This window comes from Antedon mediterranea, chromosome 3 (genome assembly GCF_964355755.1).
Source record: "Antedon mediterranea chromosome 3, ecAntMedi1.1, whole genome shotgun sequence".
Classification (NCBI taxonomy): Eukaryota; Metazoa; Echinodermata; class Crinoidea; order Comatulida; family Antedonidae; genus Antedon; species Antedon mediterranea.
Genome location: NC_092672.1, coordinates 8,382,555 through 8,401,902, shown reverse-complemented (window position 1 = coordinate 8,401,902; position 19,348 = coordinate 8,382,555). Strand labels below are relative to the sequence as shown.

Below are 19,348 nucleotides of genomic sequence, written 5' to 3'. Positions count from 1 at the left end.
ATTTTTTGGGGAATAAGTAATTTCTTGGCCACTTAACCTAGAGTAAAGCTAGTCACACTTGTTCCATTTGATGGGATGGAAAACAGCACTATTTTATTAAATAAAGAATTGAACGGCGCAATGAAACAAATCTCAACATTTATTATGCCATCCAGTAGATTAACATTCCATGATTTTGATTATATCAAAATATATTAATATCAATTTAATGCACCAAGTAAATTTGAAATAGTGAATGTATTTCTTGGAGTACATGCATTATTTATACTTGATAAACCCCTACCTAACCACTATTCGTGTTTGCTTTATGGGTTGTTAATATCATGTTTTCACTTTTGATATGCTGTGACAATGCCATATTGCTGACAATGACAAATGATCAAAATACAGAATCTCAAACACGACATTGACAAGCACAGTATTGTATTTCTTAGAAAGAATTTTAGAATACAACTCAATGCCATAATGCTTCATAAGAAATATTAAAATGTCATCATGATGAAAATGAAATAATAAAGGTATAATACTGAATCCCTTCAAAAAGACAAGTATGATGTCTGGAGTAGTCTCATAGCAGTGGGTAAATCTGTACAGGTTTTTTTTATTTTGGTACATTAAGATTGTATTATTAATGATGATGATGATGGTGATGGTGATGGTGATGATGATGATGAATGATGAATGATGATGATGATGATGATGATGATGATGATGATGATGATAATGATGATGATAATGATGATAATAATGATGATAATGATGATGATGATGATGATGATGATGATGATAATGATGATGATAATAATAATAATGATGATAATGATGATGATTATGATGATGATGATGATGATGATGATGATGATGATGATGATGATAATGATGATGATGATAATGATAATGATGATGATAATGATGATGATAATGATGATGATCATGATAATGATGATGATGATAATAATGATGATGATAATGATAATGATGATGATCAAGATAATGATAATGATGATGATCAAGATGATGATCTACAGTATCTGGTTTGATATATTACTATAATTATAATATCATTATAATTATGTCATGATAATTCTTTTTTATTATAATTAATTATATTCATATTTATACAAAATATTTTTCCTATACAGTACTGCTATACTTGAATGTACAGTACAACACACAGCATGTTCTTTTTGCAATAATAAACAAATTCAGACATGAACATTATAATATTAAATACACTGCAATGATACAAGTCATGAGAATGAATTATGACAATTAGTTTGAAGACAAAGACAGGTAAATATTGAATAAATAGAACACTTGACACATTCATGTGCATGGTCATATTGAGTTGTATGTCCCATGGCAACAGATAGCACATTTATCAAGTACAGCACCTATAGGCATGTACAGTGTATTGTGTATTCTAATAAGGCCATATACATGGCTGCAGTCACATGCTCAAGTTAGTGTTTACCGACCGACCGACCGACATAGTGAGCTGTAGAGTCACGTTGCACGCGACTAAAAACACAATGCAATTAATAATAGTAGTTGCTAATAAAGTTATCATCATTGAGCTAGATAATAAGCCAATCCAAAATTGTCCTCTCCACCCATTCTAACAATGGTTGTAATGACTCTGACATCACCCCTAATTTACAGACATATTTTAGCTAGGGAGAGAGATGTACTTGAAATATCTGTGTTCTTTTAGTGTAGAGTCTGATACTGTATCTGAACCTCAGTTTAGAGTCTTTATCCAAGAACACTTGTTGGTCATCTTGAACCTGTGTGCTGTGTTTATTTATATACTGCATATAAAAGTATCTCTTCGGAGAACCCACTTTGTGAATAAAACTACTTAAAGATGAGGGCGTATCAATTAGATCTCTGGTGCGTGTGCGTACAATTGAGGGACTAGTGCTGTTTAGCCTTAACACACCGAGAGTTAATAAAGAGTCTATCCAATCGAGTTTGAACAATACCATGAAGGCTCCAGTGGTCTAATGGTTCCAGGTTCGAAATCTTGGTTGGGGCGACTTTTTCTCATTCTCTCTCTTTCCTCATCTTATCGTTTCAAATTAATTAATACATTTTCAGTATATCACTGGGTGGTTTAGAATAATTTTTCTGTGCCTATTTTTAGTTTAGTTTATATAACATAATTTTAGGCTCTCTTAAGTGTCCCTCGTTCATTTCATAAGAAAAGGTCCTTCTAATAGGGTGAAAAGATGATTCGTAAGGGGGGACGGGGTGTAAGTGGTTTGTTTTACTAAATGTATCATATATTCCTTTTCGAACTTGTAAAATTTGAATAATTATTCTCTTTTTAGACATTAACCGCAAGTACTTACTGGGATAAACACATACTGTCTTGGGATTAGTTGGCTCATAAAGCAGACACAGGCACTTTACACCTCATTGGTTTCTTAAGCAATTTTATTACCGGTACCTAGGTGTGTTATTTTCACATTTGAACTTATAGGGAAGGTTGTTGAAAATAACAAAGTGACTTTTACTGCATGTCTAATCTTACAATTATGATTTCATAACGAATTAAATCAAATTACAATATTGTGTAGGCTTATAAAATCATTTAATTTTTAAAAGCTACACCATGGCTCCAAATAAAACTTACATGGTCTCCTCGACACTAGTTTGTGAGATGAGAACATTTTTATTTCAAAAACAAGTAGAAAACATTTTCTAAAGCTAAAGTCTACAGTACACTATCAAACTATTTTTTTTTTTTAAAGTGTGATTTGTTCAAATATGGTAGTGATGCTTAAATATGGTAGTGATATGACATCATGGCCATGTGGGCACATACAATTTGTTGTTATATAAAGTTTGATAGTGTACAGCAGTTTACACAATTCTGTGGGACTTTAAAAAGGGATACAGGGACATTTTTTATTTTTAAATGGCCAAACTAATCGTCTGTGATCAAATAATCGTTTGAACCAAAGGTACTGAAAATATAATAAAATATAGTGCATGTCATGGGTGGATCCTTTCTTTATATAATCACATAATTCTAACAAGTAACATTGTTTTTTTTTACATTTTGACCATTATTTAAAAAAAAGGAGTCAATAAAATGATGGTACATGTCATTCAATTGTTAAAAAAAAAAAAGATTACCACAAAAGTTACAAGTTATAAACTTATATTAAAAAGAGTATGTGTTTAGTTTTTAATCTATGTACTCATAAAAAGATAATAAAGTAATCGCGACATGATGTACACAAATGATACAATACTGTACTGTATACATAAGGATGGTAAGCAAAACAAATTTGGTCCAAATTCATTGAACCCATTCAATCACCATGGTAGTCAATATATTACCTTGAAAGCGACTTTAAAAATAGAATTTCAACAATAGAGAATTGGATTGTAGGAAAACATTTTGCCTCTGACAAACTCTCTATACTATAGACCACTGAGCTTGCGTTGAGTTTGTGTCCGATTAAAGTTGAGTACCGACTTTTAAGGAAATGAATTAATTTGTTTTAATAAATAAACTTGCGTTTTAAATATAGTACAGTCTATCATATTTGGTTTCTTATTAATATTTGACACAACTTTTGGTTGATATCATAACAGCCTGTATATTATTAAAATTGTTGATTCATCAAGTACTATATTTTTAGGATTGTGTAAACACAAATTCATTGAGTACAGTTGGCCTGTATTAAAACCTGGTTGATTCAAACCCAGTGGCGGATCTAGGATCTGACGAGGGGGGGTGGCCACGAAAGTGGCAAACGAGGTGCGTAGCACGGAGCGGGGAGGGTTTGGGAGGGGTGTCCCCCTCCCGAGGCTCCGAAAATTTTTAAAAAAATAGATGCTTACACACTGTTTAATAGGCTAGAGAAACTGTTTCCATCACACTTAATAACAAATATTACATAATGTAAATTTAAATACAGTATATCCTTCCTAAATACTGTACGGATCTTTTTCGACGAACTAATAATAAACTTTGATCGAAAAACCTTCAAACAAAATGAACATTAATGCGGTACTCCGAAAATGCCTCGATAGAGTGCATGTGTTGTGTACCGTGTTTTGGTGGTCTGTTAACCTCAGAGATATATACCCTACAGCCGGGTAAATAACTCAATGTAATTTGGTATACAATGATCGCAGTAATCGCCGTGTCTATAACGCAAATAAAAAAACTTTTTTCGGCCGTCCCATGTACCTACAAGACATTTCATGTTTATTTTATGCCTATAAAATAATAAAAGAACACCATGTTTCTTGTTTATTTTTATCGTTTATACTGCATACCATAATATTATACAAAAAATTTTCATGCGCGAGAAAAAAGTTCCCGATATTACACTCCACTCAGGGGTGTAAATATACCACGCTAACGCTTGTGCACACACGGACCAGGGCGGCGGATATTAACACTTTGACTGCCAAACACGAAGATCTTCGTTTTTGGAAACACAACGCTTGACTGCCAAACACGAAGATCTTCGTTTTTCGAGTTTTTTTACAAAATCCGGTAGATAGGTTAATTATTGGTATATACTATAAATATGGACACTAAATTCGGTCTGGACCGTGAATTTTTTACCTTTTGAAAGTAACTAATCTGGTTACGAACGATTGTCAAAATGGTACCTGTCGAAATAACATACACCGCGCATCACAGTAGCGCGTACAGCGATGGTTTGGCGCATTGTGTATCGGTCGCGCGCTAGCTATGCCGCCGAAGCATTACAAAGGTTTATGTGGATTGGCATGTTTGTTTGTTATCTGAATAAAAAATAATGGATGAATTTTCAATAAGAAGTCTTTAATTTTATTATTGTATGTATACCCTAATTGTTTTGGTGTTTCACTGTAAGTGACCGAGTTTCACGCAACAAACTTGTTTAGAAATGGTATGAATATTATCACCAGTTTACTAGCTAGGCTAGTAGTACTAGGCTATAGCCTAGGCATAGTCGTAAAACGGTTCCGGACCAACTTTAGGCCTAGTTAACTAGGCCTGGTGTCTTTACTATGTGGATTTTGGCGAAACATTGATGTAAGATTTATGATTTATAAAATGTAGTACATTTTTCGATAGTGATAACTTGTTTTTTAGGCCTACCGGTGCCGTGTAAGTAACTTTTTCGTTGTTTGTTGATCTCACCGGGCAATATTTTCATATTGTGATGTCTTGCACAAAATCGCGAATATCTCGACTTTCTTGCGCGAAACTACGAAAAACTCAAAAAGTGGGTTACTTTCATTTTACTATTACGATTTACATATTGCGATTTGAAAATCGTTCTTGGTACCATTGTAAAGCTAAAATCTATATGATTATTTTAGTCTAAATTACATGTAAATCAGATCACATACATAGTTTCAATCAGCTTTAATAAAAACATCGAATTGGGCTATAAACGCTGCCGGTGGCAGTTTCAAACTGGAAAAACCTCTGGCAGTCAAAGTGTTAACTGCAATGAAAAATGGTGTATTTTGGAGAGTGATGACGTCAGCATTCACACGAGGAGCGAGCTTGACAACGTGACGCTGGTAGTTTTAGGAGAGCGTGTGTTTTGAAAATGGGTATTTTCCGAAGATTGTAAATCGTGTTTTCTTTTTAAACTCTTGAATTCATAATAGTAATTGAACTCTATAGCTCTATCGCTGTGTAGGCCTACAGTATTTACACACAACTATTAATGCTAACCCTACAAGCTCTAGTAGGGCCTAGCTAGCTACTCTTCTTAATTAAAAGATTAATCCACGTCTAGCGACGGTCAATCGCGATTAGGTTGCATCTTTTTTTCTTGAGAATTAAGGGGGGTGGCTAGCCACCCTATTCACCCCCCCCTAGATCCGCCACTGCAAACCATGCTTTTTCAAATGTCATAGGTGGATCAAAGATTTGTTTAAAGCTCTGTCTACAATAGAGAGGTTTCGCAATCTTACGAATATGATAACGAAAACGGATACGTCACACACACGTATTCGTTTTCGTAAGTCATAAAAAAATCTGTTTCGCATGGCAACGAAATATTGAGGCGCGTCCAAAATATGACTGTGGTAAATTTGAGCGAAGCGCAGGTACGTGTTGCTTGGTGGTGCTTGGCTGCCTAGGCCTAGCGTAACATCAAAGCGAGTGAAGACTTTAAAAACTGCTATTTATCAAAATTGACTTGGCATTTTAGTAAATTACTTTAGCAAATTACTTTCAATAAATCTATAATTATATTATATTCTAGAATCATTCATACAATGTAACACTATAATTTGAATAGATTTATTGGCATCTAAAAATCTTTAATTTCATATTTATACTGTTAAATTTTAAATTTAATTGCTAATGTATACGTTTTAAATAATAGAAATGTCCTTTTGTTGTTTTTTGCATTTCTACATAAGCTGAAACAAATGCATAATTTCTGAAATGACTAATGTCTGCATTCATTACAGTTCTGTAAAGGCATTTGACTTGATAGTTGAGTTCATTTTAAAATTTCCATAGTTCTCTAATGGAAAAGTCGCTGGGAAATGGGAACAATCAGGGAACAAGTAAATGTTGATCGCGATGACTCACCTAATTGTCTTTATTGAGCACAGTCAATTTTATGACAATTGTGTCTAAATTCATTCTACAATACATCTATTTCAACTTTAAATTAAACTTTAAAAGCTTTAGTATTTTAGTCTACATAAAAATAATTTTATTCTGCTTTTTATTTAGAAATTATATGATATAAGAGCCAATCTACTGTACTGCAAACCAAATTAGTCCTACTGTATTTGAATTTAAAAACATGGTTTTCCTATAAATTGTTTTACCTTATTACCAATTGACATTCCATCTGTGTAGTCTTGTTTGTTCCTCAATTATTCCAGCAGTGTGCTGAGCATGGTAAGGTACTGTACTCACAATAACAAACCACCAAGTTTACAGTAAATGTTAAAAACTGCCTCAATATAACTTTATTAATTTGTGTTAATAAATTTATATTGAGGCAGATTTTTTGTTTGATTTTGATTTTTTATATCTACCCTTTTGCAGCTCTGCAACTGATTTATAATTTAAATGGTGGTACACATTTAAAAAATAAAAATTACCTTAAAATCCCTCATGGCTTGGTTAAACTCAAGTTGACGAGGCGGCTTACGATGAGATCTCCTGACATTGTTCGCAGGCTCTCCAGCAGCCGCCGCCATTGATTGATGATGGTGGTGATGATGGCTGCCATGATGGTTCTTCTTCTTCTTTGTTTTTGTTGAACTCAAAGGTTGAGTTTCTGGAGCAGACGCCATATTAACAGATTCTACTGGATGCTATCAGAAGGGCTTTTACACTCTAAGTGCGCATCGAAGATTGTGTGGTATTATCAGTCAATAACTTAAACAAGTCTAACAACCAGTAATAAAAACTGTGTATCTTTAAACCTGTGTAGAAAGAAATTTCAAAGATACTGCTGTTATTAAGTTTACAAATTACATTTTAATATAATGCTTAAAGGACTTTAATTTTACTAATAGTATGCTTTGCAATGCTATTACTGTACACTGATAGTATACATAAACAAAATCGGAATTTAACAAGAAATTTCAAAGATACTGTAGTGTAAGTACAATAATATACAAATTACATTTTAATACAAACAATGCTTAAACGATTCTATCCATTGCAATGGTATACTATAATTACGATTGTTGCATGCATAAATTCATTAAAAACAAAATCGGAACTTGACAGGTACACCCTAGAGTGCGCGGTACACATTGATGATGTTGTCAAGTTGTTCAAGTTGTTAAAGAGTGTGTATGTTAATATGTGAATAAGAATATTGTGTTGAAAATTAAAGCATTATTGTCAGAATATATAGATAGAATTTAAAACACATCATAACTATCAAACCTTATGTAGACAAAAAAACTACTGTACCATATCACTACCAAATTTGGGCACACCACACTTTGTGTAAACAGGGCTTAACATGATACTAAAATAATGTTGACAATGACACATACAGTACTGACAGAAAACAACAAATTCTTTTAATTAAGGGCTAACATTTCAATGACATTACAGTTAACAATCTGAAAATGAAATTACCATAATTATTAATGAACATGCAACTGAATTATAGTACAGTAAAGCTCTGTCTACACTATCAAACAAGTCTGACAAAAAAAAGTGTTAACTGTTATATACCCAAATATGGTATTGATGCCCATAATGGTAGTGATATGACATTATCATGTCCATATATGGGCACATCACATTTGTTTTCACATAAAGTTTGATAGTGTTAGTAGACAGAACTTAAGTCTAGCGAAAGTGGAAGTACAGTATTATTCTACACTACTAGTAATATTATGGGCTCTGGTACCAAACGAATTGGCATAAAAACAGATACAACAGAGCGAATAAATGACTTTCTATTGAGATGATTTTACTCCTTCGGATTATTTATTTAATGTTATTAATGTTCTTCTTTTCGTAATGTTTACCTCTCGTCGGAGAGAGAGGCTTATGTTGGTTTATCCAGGTAAGCTAGGCACGATATAGACTACATTTTATCATTTTTCTATACAGTATGTAGTTTTAGATCAATAGTATTTCTGAATATTAATATAAATTTAATAATAATATTGTGGCTAAATAATGGATACAGTTACAGGATCAAAACTTCTGACTACTATTAAAGGTTAAGACATTATGTTAGCACATAAATTATTCATGATTTTTATAACAAATAATATGACATATTTTCTCCGAGCAGTGAGTTGCGTAGGCTATGCCGTAGTGGGTATCTCTGTGTTTTTTATGTATGTAATTTTGTTGTTGAGTGGAAAGTTTTATTATTATTTTGCAGTGTTCGTAGATTTAGACGGTTTGTAGTAGTACATTACGCTTCGCACTCCCATTGGAGTAACGTAATGGCATTCACCATTATCATTTGGAAACTTGATACAGTGCCATATCCAGGCTGTAGCTAGGCCTCTAATTAGGCTAATTAAGTCTATATATATTTTATAAGCCACATGTCAAAAAGGGAAAAGGCACATTTCTAATAATTATATTCAAATTCATTCATAATTTCATGGTTCAAACATACATTGATTCTTTGAACAATAAAACATGGATGGGGTTGGATCAAACTAAAATAAAAAACGTATTACTGTACAAAACAGCATATAGCCTAGTAGGCCCTAGGCCTAGCTAGCCTAAAGTTCCCGTCACTCTTCCATCATTTCAGCAGCAGCAGAAGAGCCTCATCGAACATCGTCATCATCATCAGATGTTCAGAGTGTCAGATGAGTCCGAGAGAGGGATGAGTAAACCACGGAAAACATCTTCAAATTTGACTATTTATTATTGACAGTTGTACAAAAACAACAACTTAAAAACTACACATGTATTTATATGTTAAAAACATTTCAAAATTAACTAATATTACCTTTATTCTCCTGCTTCATTCGATTTTAACCCGACCTTGGTTGTGGAATTTCTGGTAAACAGCACACGACTGTCGTGTGTGTGGTGTTGACATTTGAGTTATCAACAACAGACAGAGCGCAGCAGCTCCAGCCAAGACAGTTTACAAAATGGACAATTATTTGTGTGTATTTTTAAAAGATAACGACAGCACAGACTGACTAACTATTAGTTAAAATATGAGATGCAAAATTTCTATGAACATTATGAAATGACTAGCCTAGGTTGCAAAAAAAATGTTAGGGTCCCCCGTCCCCTTCCCCCTCCTACAGCGTCTCTGTTCTGAACTCATTATTGATTGTTTTTTCCAGCCAGCTAGATAGTTCACACCGATGATGGCAGTATAATGTTTATTGTGATTTTTTTTTCTGAATACCGCTGCACATGTTTCTAGATACCACATTTAATCACCCGTTTTAGTACTAAACCAACTATAAATTAATGAAATGACAAGCTTGAGTCGTTTACAAAAAGTAGGGACAATATTTACCAGGTGAGTAATAAAATTGTCTATTTATAATGCTAGCTAGCCTAGGCTAGCTAGCCTAGGCCTAGCTAGGCATCATGGCCAGCGAGCTCACCGAGAGGTAGGCCTAGCTAGGTGGGCTAGCATAGTCTATAGATAGATAGCCGAGCCGGTTGAGTCCTTTGCATGCTGGACATGTATGCCTCTCCAGGGCCTAGCTAGGCCCTACGTACCTTCCCCCCGTACCTCCTGTACGCAATCTATCCTTTTTTATTGTCCCACCAAATTTTGCTTTATTTAGCCTAGCTAGGCCCTAGGCCTAGCTAGGGCCAGGCCTACATCTTTCCAAACATATTAGTATGAGCTGAACAACCAAGAAACAAAAATATCATAATGATTTTTTTTTCTCTTAACTAAAAAATAAGAACTAGAAATTTGATTCGTTCTGGAGTTATGAAAGATGCAGACAAGCCACTATGGTACGAAGTAATGGCAGCATTTCCACCATTGGAAGAACCTACGTATGACAGAAAATTATCTACAGAATTTCCAAGGGAGATTCTTTATGAAGAAGATAAAGTCAGAGTGTAAGTCGTTGTATTTACTACTATTATAGATGCCTAAATATGAAAAAATTTAAACTGTAATTTGCTGCCTGCACCTTCACTAACCAATTAATAAAGACAATTATTAATGCATTGTTTAAACATATAATTTATTTCTTTTTTTAGGTATTTCAGTAAGACATTTAGAAACAAGAATACAATAGACTTGAATAGGCAGGATGGCTTCAAACAAACAACATGTTACAAGTATGTATTGGTTAAATTATATTTTTATTCTTCAATTAATTCTTGATGTTTGCTTGTCAATTACTTTAAAGCCCCCTTCCCTACGTTTTTTAGATCTAATTTAAGATCACAAACTATATTTAATGTAAAAGTAATACTATATGGTCCTATTGCGATAACTTTTTTCGTCTTTAAAACGGTTAAAATGTGAAAAATAAGTCGATTCTAATAATTATAGCGGCCCGCTATAAATCCCAAAATGCACTGCGCGCGGATTAATATTTTTGTTTTTCACCTGTAATTCGCCCACTTTTCGATCGATCGTGAGGCCAAAACAAATGGAAGACTCCTAACTTTTCAGCGAAAATACCGGGTTTTCCCCAATTTTTATCAACGGAGTCTGGCAAAAATAGAAAGACAATTAATGCAGCAACTATACAACGTCAGGCTAGGTATATAGCTAGCGTACGATGTTCGTACGTTACCGATGTTTACCAGCTAGGCCTACAAAACTAAGCCTAGCTAGGCTAGGCCTAAGACCGTCCACGAGAGGTCAATCGCCGCGAGCTACTTACGTAGTGCATTGTTTCTCACTTTTTATCATAAAACATGGTTTAATGTTTTTTAAAGTGATATATATATATTATTTTCCAAAAAACGTCCAAAATTCGTCCAAAATTGCAGGGAAGGGGTCTTTAATATTAGTTAACCTGCTAGCAAATTAACCGTCTTGTTTGTATCTTTTCTGACAGATTTATAACCAAGTACCAAGAACTTAGTAAATCAAGTCAGGGGAAATCTGATAAAGAACTGTTTATTGACGTAGAAGAAGCACTCACCTCTGACGGAGTTATCTTGCATCGTTTTAAAAACAACCCTAAACCAACCGTAAGTTTTGAAAGTCACCATCTGTAAGTGTGAATCCAGTATAGTGCCCTCTATTGGCTTAAGATTTCACAGGATATAGCAAGTCGGTATCCCCATTGGCAAATTAGTAAATGTAAAATGATCCAAACATAGCCCCATCCCACCTCAACCACAAACATTCCCTACAGTTTAGTGTTCTTGTATAAGCCCATCTGACATACATGTTCAATGTGGTTCTACTTCTATTTGATTCAAAGTGTACAGTACTAAAAGTAATATTCTTTCTATCAAAACTAATAGAAAATAAAGTTATTTATCATTGTTTATTTTAATCAACAGGCACCGACGAATTCAGAAACAGAGCCATCCAATCCAACATCTGAACCATCATGAAATCAAGACAAATTTGAATATAAAAGCGGAAAAAATAACTTTGTTCCCACAATACATTATATACAAATAATAGGTATGTTGGGTATGTGAAAATCTAAAGCCCTGTCTACACTATCAAACTTTTATGTGACAACACACTTTTTTTTGTCAAACTAGTTTGATAGTGCAGACAGAGCATTATTCATTTTATTCAACAATTTCCCTGCTGCCAGAGTGTACTAATATTGTCCTTTGAACAAAATTACTTATTCGGTTTATATTGCTCACAAACCAATAAGTTACAGAAGATAATAAAAAAATATAAAAAATTGTTTTTCTGTTTTGAAATATTTATTGTTTATTGATTTCATTGATTAAGGCTGCATCAATACAATATTTGTTCAAGATTATAAAAACAATTTTGCCCGAAGTTTATGATGTATACAATTTTAATGTTTACCAAAAATGTCAGTACATGGTTATTATAAATTTATCACATTATACGAACTACATTCAATGTTCTTGAAGGTGGCTGGAATTATACATTAATAGTATGAAGTTCATAAACTTCGAATGACTTAAACAAATGAGGTGACCAACATTGTCTTAACTATCGTTTAATAGTGCATACTATTGCACGCCATGTGATCCACAATTGTCCAATCAAATGACGGGAATTTATTTAGGTGTTATATAAATGCAATTACCTAATGATTATTGATACGATGATTAACCACCAGTTTTTCAATGTTTAGATATGTGTTCTATAAAGAAAAAAGTGTCCCAAAGTTAAATTGTCTTGTATAATATTTTTTACCACACAGACGGTGCCTTACTGTGTATAAATATCTTTTAAGCACTGCATGCAACCATGAAAGACCAAAAGAAGCCATGGCCAGTACCAACTAAACCATACTGTATATTCTGAATATTTTTTTTATTAAGCTCTGTCTACACTATCAAACTTAGTGACAAATGTGATGTGCCCATATATGAACATGATAATGTCTATCACTACCATATATTGGCACATCACACTAGTTTGATAGTGTAGCCAGAGCGCTTTAAGAATAGTTATGCTCATATGTTTTACAAGGTTTCCACAATCACATTAATACATCCAATTTCATGAATTTAGCAACAGTAGGTCCCAACTGACAGCAGCCCTACTAAAACATGTCATCCCAACATTTATTATGTGGCTAGACTGGATGAAAAATAGTGGATCTGATCTACAGTAACCTGCTGTAACATAATACAATTTAAAGTCATAAGTCTTGAACAGTGGAAGCAGAAAATACGCATTACACACCGACTTTCAGCACATTGCTTAATTTATAGGTGGATATCGCTATGGATACAAACAACAAACAAATAAATATATTTACAAAGATATACTGCACTCTACTATCTAAAAATTAATTAAATTCAGACAAATATATAGATACTGTACAGTATTATATACAATGAGTAAAAGGTCATAGGTTAATTGTATGCGTACCCAAGCATAACACTTCCCATCAATTCACCAAGGAAAGAAGCTCAAAAAATCAAACTAACAATTTGAATTAAAAGTGGACTGAAGTTCTAAAGGTTTAAAGGTCTGTAAACACTATCAAACAAGTTTGACAAAAAAAAGTGTGATGTGGCCAAATATGGTAGTGGTCAAATATGGTAGTGGTATGCCCAAATATGGTAGTGATATGACATCATCGTGTCCATATATGGGCATTGTTTTGTCACATAAAATTTGATAGTGTAGACAGAGCTTTAAGGAAGGAGAGCTGTTAAGTAACAGCAGGGAGATGATCTCCTGGTAACAGCACCAATATTGCACATATCAACATAAAACAAAAAATAACAGTGATACACTTAAATGGCAAAAGTACCATAAAATATCAAGGTAAATGTGTATAGGTTTTACTATTCCCTTTATGAAGCATTACAAATGTGACTGAGGTGAAATGTTGAAATAAAAAAAAATGCTGTTGGTGATAAAACTGTCTCATTTATTAAGACTTTAGTTTCAATTGCTATTATATGCAAAACAGGATGCAAAAGTATATTAAAACATCCTGTTCATACCACCTTCCACTCACCCCTCCCCCTCCCCCCATTTCCCTCTAATTGTATATTATGAGCTTAATTCATAAAGGCGAATTTTTAGAATTAGAAAAAGAAATTCTCGCATTACAATTAATCAGACTTATATATATAGCGCCGGTATTCATAAAAGTAATGTTCAGTAATTGACAGTCAAACTGGAAATGCTTCTGTTACAAGTGAATTTTCAGACATTTTTTTAAAAGTATTACAGTAATATTAGTGTTAAGTATACATATTAACGTTTTGTTTCAATACCTACATGTAATGTCAAATTTCATACCAGTTATAGATTAAATAACACTTATTTTAGCACCAGATAAAATTCTACAGAAGATGACAATGTTTGTAATGTAGCATTATCCAGACAATAAAACACTTTAGTTATACATGTACAGTAAAATAGTTTTAATAACTAATTTACTCTAATAGTGATCATTTTAAAATTCAAAAGCCAATTTTTGTTTTTGTACCATTGTTCTGAGAACAATAATCCTATTTAAAAATATGCATTTGTTGCCAATTAATCTACTCATTCATATTTTTTACCAGCAAAACTCATTTGCCAGAGCTTTGTACAGGTACCTTTCATCTTTAAGATGTCAAATTCAAAAGCCAATTTTTGTTTTTGTACCATTGTTCTGAGAACAATAATTCTATTTAATAATATGCATTTGTTTTGCCAATTAAACTACTCATTCATATTTTTTACCAGCAAAACTCATTTGCCAGAGCTTTGTACAGGTACCTTTCATCTTTAAGATGTCTAATTCAAAAGCCAATATTTGTTTTATGTATCATTGTTCTGAGAACAATAATCCTAAAGAAAATATGTGTTGGCAATTAAACTATACTCATGAATATTATTTACCAGCAAAACTCATTTGCCAAAGCATTGTACAGATACCTTTCATCTTTAAGATGTCAATATTGTTCCAAGATAACAATTGGGTAGATTACTATTATTAAGGGCGCTAATAAAGTTTAACAACAATTTTAGGTGGGTATGCAGTTTTGTAGCCACAAGAAATAAAGTGGTCCGGTTTTCGCAAGAAAAGGAAACAATCTCTGTTCAAGCCACTAGGTTGTCAAAGGCCTTTGTGAAAAAGTGGTCAGGTTGAAACCTTATAAACCTTGCTGGTGGCCACGGCCCTGGTATGTATATATTAAACTCTCACAAAACACCAAATTCACCCAGAAACCTGGAATTGATGCTAAACCATGTCCCAAATGGATTTCTTTTCTATTTATTATAAATGCATTCCGAAAAATGGACTTTACCAAACATGGCATAGCCAAACAGTGATAGATACAGGATTTAGACATAAGTGGGGCTTAGCGCAGTGCTTTGCCAGGGTAATTGATTTTTATACAATATACTACACAAAAATTGTTATGCACTTATTTCCCTCAATCCATATCCATTTCTAGCACCAAAATAAACTAGCAACAGTATTTTGCTTTTTAATCAATTCTATGTACATTATCGCTAGCTTTTATCACATTTTTAAAGTTTTATTTTAAAAAATGTTCATGAAATATTATTCCATAAAAAGTACCACCAATGTACTATAAAAATCCCTGTATTCCTTTCCCTGAAATTAAGAAAAACAGAAACAAAAAGTAGAATATTGCAACAGGCCACTTTAAGTTGCCGGGATGTAGATTGCATCTACCACAAACACACTCTGTGTTAAATATTAAATTAAAGTAACTTATGCTGTGTTCACACTGATGCCGTATTAGTGTACGCTGATAACAAGGTCAAATTATAAACCAGAAAATAAGAAGTAGTTCACACAGTCAACTTTTAGTAAACGTTCTGATTGTATACAACGCTGAATTACATTAGTGTCATACGCTAAAAATTGAGTTGTTGCTTAAAAAAAAGTCATTTTTCATGTATTTCCAACATACCTTCCAGATGGGCAGAATTTGAAGTCTATTTACGTTTAAAGTGAAAATATGGTATACAACAAAAAAATCTATTCAATTTCGATGATGTTTGAGTTTTCTACCGTCACTTTGATAAATAAAGTGTCATTTTTAATGTACTGTATTTCCAACACACCTTCCAAATATTTACGTTTAAAATTAAAATATGGCATACAATGTAATCTTTTAAATTTCGATAACGTTTGAGTTGTCTACCGTCACTTTGATGAATAAAGTGTCATTTTTCACGTACTTGCGACTCTGTAAGAAACTGTGCGTAACAAAGGTGGGATAGCCGTAACCGAGTGACTCAATATCTTTACTTGGTCTTTGGAAGTTTTTCCAGGAAGGATCCGGTGTGAACGCCTCGGTAATATGCATGCGTTTATTCGGTGGGTCACTTTGATCCATCAGCGTGAAAGTTATTGGCAATGTGAAAGGCCACGGTAACAATGAATCGTACTCACTGCAAAGAACCTTTATATAAAGCGAAAAAGAATTTCCTTCACCCGAACCGTTCCCGTTCAAAAAAACAGTCGCTTGTAATTTATAACCGTATTGACTTGTGTAAAACGGTAAGCTTCGCAGTTCCACGCCATGTGTGCTTTTAGCTGATGCAAACTTTGAAGCATAATCTGTGATTCGCCAGAGGAGAGTACCGTTCATGCTTGTGTTGAGCGTGTGTAATTTGTTTGAGAGCGAATCAATTTGTCGTTTTTGTCTTCTAACTACTTCGCAGACAAGAACTAAATGCTGACTTGTATTTTCCTTTATGTGTGATTCTAAATTGAATCTGGAGCCCTGTAAATTAAACACAACATAGGGTAATTATGATCAGTCCATTATCATAGAGGGATGGTAAAGAACTGTTTTTGAATCAACTTCCTGATATCAGGAGAGTATGGGCTATTGTCGGTTTATTCAAGTAAGCTAGGCACGCAATACTCAAAATAAACATGAATACATTGAGAAATCTTTCCTAATTTAATATAGGCATATTTGCATATCTAATACATGTGTTACATTAGTCTTTCTTGATCAAACTGCTAATTCTGGATTTGTTAATTAATTACTGTACAATGTGACTTCACACACGATAAGAAAAAACCTTATGTCAGCTAAAGAAAAAACTGGTACCTACCCGAAATTTACAACCATGTTCTCTGAATGGGCACGTCGTAGCAACAGACGTTGAACACGTTTCTCGAACATGTCTTTCCATATCTTCGCGTGCAATCTTTTTTTGTTCGCATCTGTTTGGACATGACACCAAATAGCGCGGGCACTGATGCAAATGATTCTGCAGCGTGTCGCATACAAAGTCTTTGAGGCAATATTTACATGGCACGGTGCGTTTTGGACATTCATTCAACATGTGTTTGTTGAGAAACCTTCGCTGTAACTCTCCACCACATTTGTTCTCGCAAAACATTAACTCATATTGGCAGTTTCCTGAATGAGCCTAGAAAAAAAAAACATGTGTTTGTTTTAGTTAGTGTTGCATTTTGAATATGGATTGTTTCTCAGATACTGTATACGCTACAGTTGTAGATACAAAACATCACTAAATAAAATTGAAATTGATCATATAACAAGTACTATTGTGTATAGATAGACAAAGCGTCCCCTTTACAGGAATGTTCAGCTGATTTGTGGTTAGCTATAGTTTTAAAACATTAAATAAATTAAATAGGAATGTCTTCCGAAAACTGAATGGTACCGTATGCTACATATTTTAATTACAGACATAACCATCCTCCAGTATGTCAATTATATACTGTGTGTCTAAAGAGTAAATCTACATATTACATTTTTTTTAATCCAAATGTCAACCATATATGTTTTTCTACAGAATTTAAAATGCACCTCGGAGCATTTTACAATAATACTGTAGCTATTATTATTCTTGACTACAACAGAAAACATTGTGATAAACAAGCACTTGATTCCAATAGCAATATCATGCTATGTAATTATGATTGATTGCCTACACAAGAGCAGGATTCGTTACTTAAAAGATACTCTCTATAATATGATAATACAATATACAACCATATAAGAAATTATCAAAAGCTATAATTTTGAAGAATAAATCATCATAGCTTTTACAGAACAGGTCATAATAAACAGATAGCAGAACGATAAAAGAGTGATTGGCAATAATGAACACACTATTTCCAACGTCTAAACATATACTACTGAAGAAATTCTATCAAAGAAAATACATCCAAAAAATATTGGTTTCAGTTTGCATTTAACTTGAATTGTTCAACATGTAACTTTCAGAATAGGTAAAAATATACCTACTGTATACCGTAGAAGAAAAAGAAAAGACCGATTGACATTAACAAACACTGTATTCTCAATTTCTACATTATATACTGTACTACTACTAGTGATAAATTCTATCCAAAAAAATTTGCCTCTCTCCACCCATGTACAAATGGAATGGATACCTGGTATGGTCAAAACACAAATTTGCGTGTTATGTTCCTATACTTGTTTGATAAAAAAATGACAGTAGTAATAATGTGTACAGCGCTAAGAGGTTTCACAACTTTAGGAGCTTTATAAATCCAGGATATTATTATTTAAAAATACATCCAAAAAAATATACAGTAGGCCTCGCAATTGGAATTTTGTTGTGAATGATGGTCAATTCGTCCTGTATTCTGAAACAATTGTACAAAAATGATTGAAAATGAAATCAACAACAAATGGGGACTCTGGCCAATATTCACTAAAGTTGCAAAATTTCAATCGCCACTTCAAAGATATCACATTATGTTAAAAAAAAGTGCACAGTATGCCTACAATGAAGACATTAAATTACTTTGTGTTGCATTTTAAATCACATTTTAAACAAATTTATAAACCAATACTGATGAAAATCTTCATTACCATTTCTAATTTAAATATGTCGCTGGCTGTGAGTATGCGAATTCTAATTACCAGTCTGTCTAACCAGGTCTTCGACAGAATAATTTCAACAACAAAGAAACTGACTACTAGGTGTATAGTATGTAAACCAAGATGAATACAAAACATCATTCTTAATTAATAAGCGTAGTGTACATACTGTATGTAATGTCTAACAATTCTAGAAAAGGTCTGGCAAAATATACACCCTATTATAAAGGTAAATCTACAATAAAAACACTTGTTTTCACTTAATATCCTACATTAATAATATTGTCTAATCCATGGTGACCCAGTGATGGACATACAGAATGATTGATAAACTTTTGTTTCCATTTGAAAAAAAAAATTAAGATAAAAATACTTGAATCCAAACACTTGAGTCTAATGAAATCCAGTATCACTATCAGCCTA

At 33.2% G+C, this 19,348-nt stretch overlaps 3 protein-coding genes across 7 annotated transcripts in view; 1 reads left to right on the top strand and 2 right to left on the bottom strand.

The window, feature by feature from the left end:
- LOC140044765 (CUE domain-containing protein 1-like) overlaps positions 1-9,700 on the bottom strand; it is a 45,943-nt gene extending 36,243 nt beyond the window's left edge. For both annotated transcript variants that reach the window (XM_072089415.1, XM_072089416.1), the window contains exons 1-2: positions 9,444-9,700; positions 7,099-7,425 (exon numbers count right to left, since the gene is read on the bottom strand). In XM_072089415.1, the coding sequence (XP_071945516.1) occupies positions 7,099-7,293 (195 nt within the window). In that variant the 5' untranslated portion in view covers positions 7,294-7,425; positions 9,444-9,700. The remainder of the gene's footprint in view (positions 1-7,098; positions 7,426-9,443) is intronic.
- Positions 9,701-9,860: 160 nt separating this feature from the next.
- LOC140044764 (small ribosomal subunit protein mS23-like) lies at positions 9,861-12,978 on the top strand. 2 transcript variants are annotated; one of them, XR_011844491.1, is made up of 6 exons: positions 9,861-9,974; positions 10,373-10,534; positions 10,679-10,759; positions 11,491-11,626; positions 11,945-12,071; positions 12,802-12,978. XR_011844491.1 is itself a non-coding variant. In XM_072089412.1 (5 exons), exons 1-5 carry the CDS (start codon positions 9,928-9,930, stop codon positions 11,996-11,998), a joined length of 480 nt encoding a protein of 159 aa, XP_071945513.1. In that variant the 5' UTR covers positions 9,861-9,927; the 3' UTR covers positions 11,999-12,757. The 2 variants fall into 2 exon arrangements, 1 of the variants encoding a protein (XP_071945513.1); XM_072089412.1 differs by lacking the exon at positions 12,802-12,978 and having other exon boundaries at positions 11,945-12,757.
- Positions 12,579-19,348, bottom strand: part of LOC140044762 (TNF receptor-associated factor 4-like) — a 28,122-nt gene continuing 21,352 nt past the window's right edge. For all 3 annotated transcript variants that reach the window (XM_072089409.1, XM_072089410.1, XM_072089411.1), the window contains 2 exons: positions 17,157-17,477; positions 12,579-16,816 (listed from right to left, as the gene is read on the bottom strand). In XM_072089409.1, coding sequence (XP_071945510.1) covers positions 16,202-16,816; positions 17,157-17,477 — 936 coding nt within the window. In that variant the 3' untranslated portion in view covers positions 12,579-16,201. The remainder of the gene's footprint in view (positions 16,817-17,156; positions 17,478-19,348) is intronic.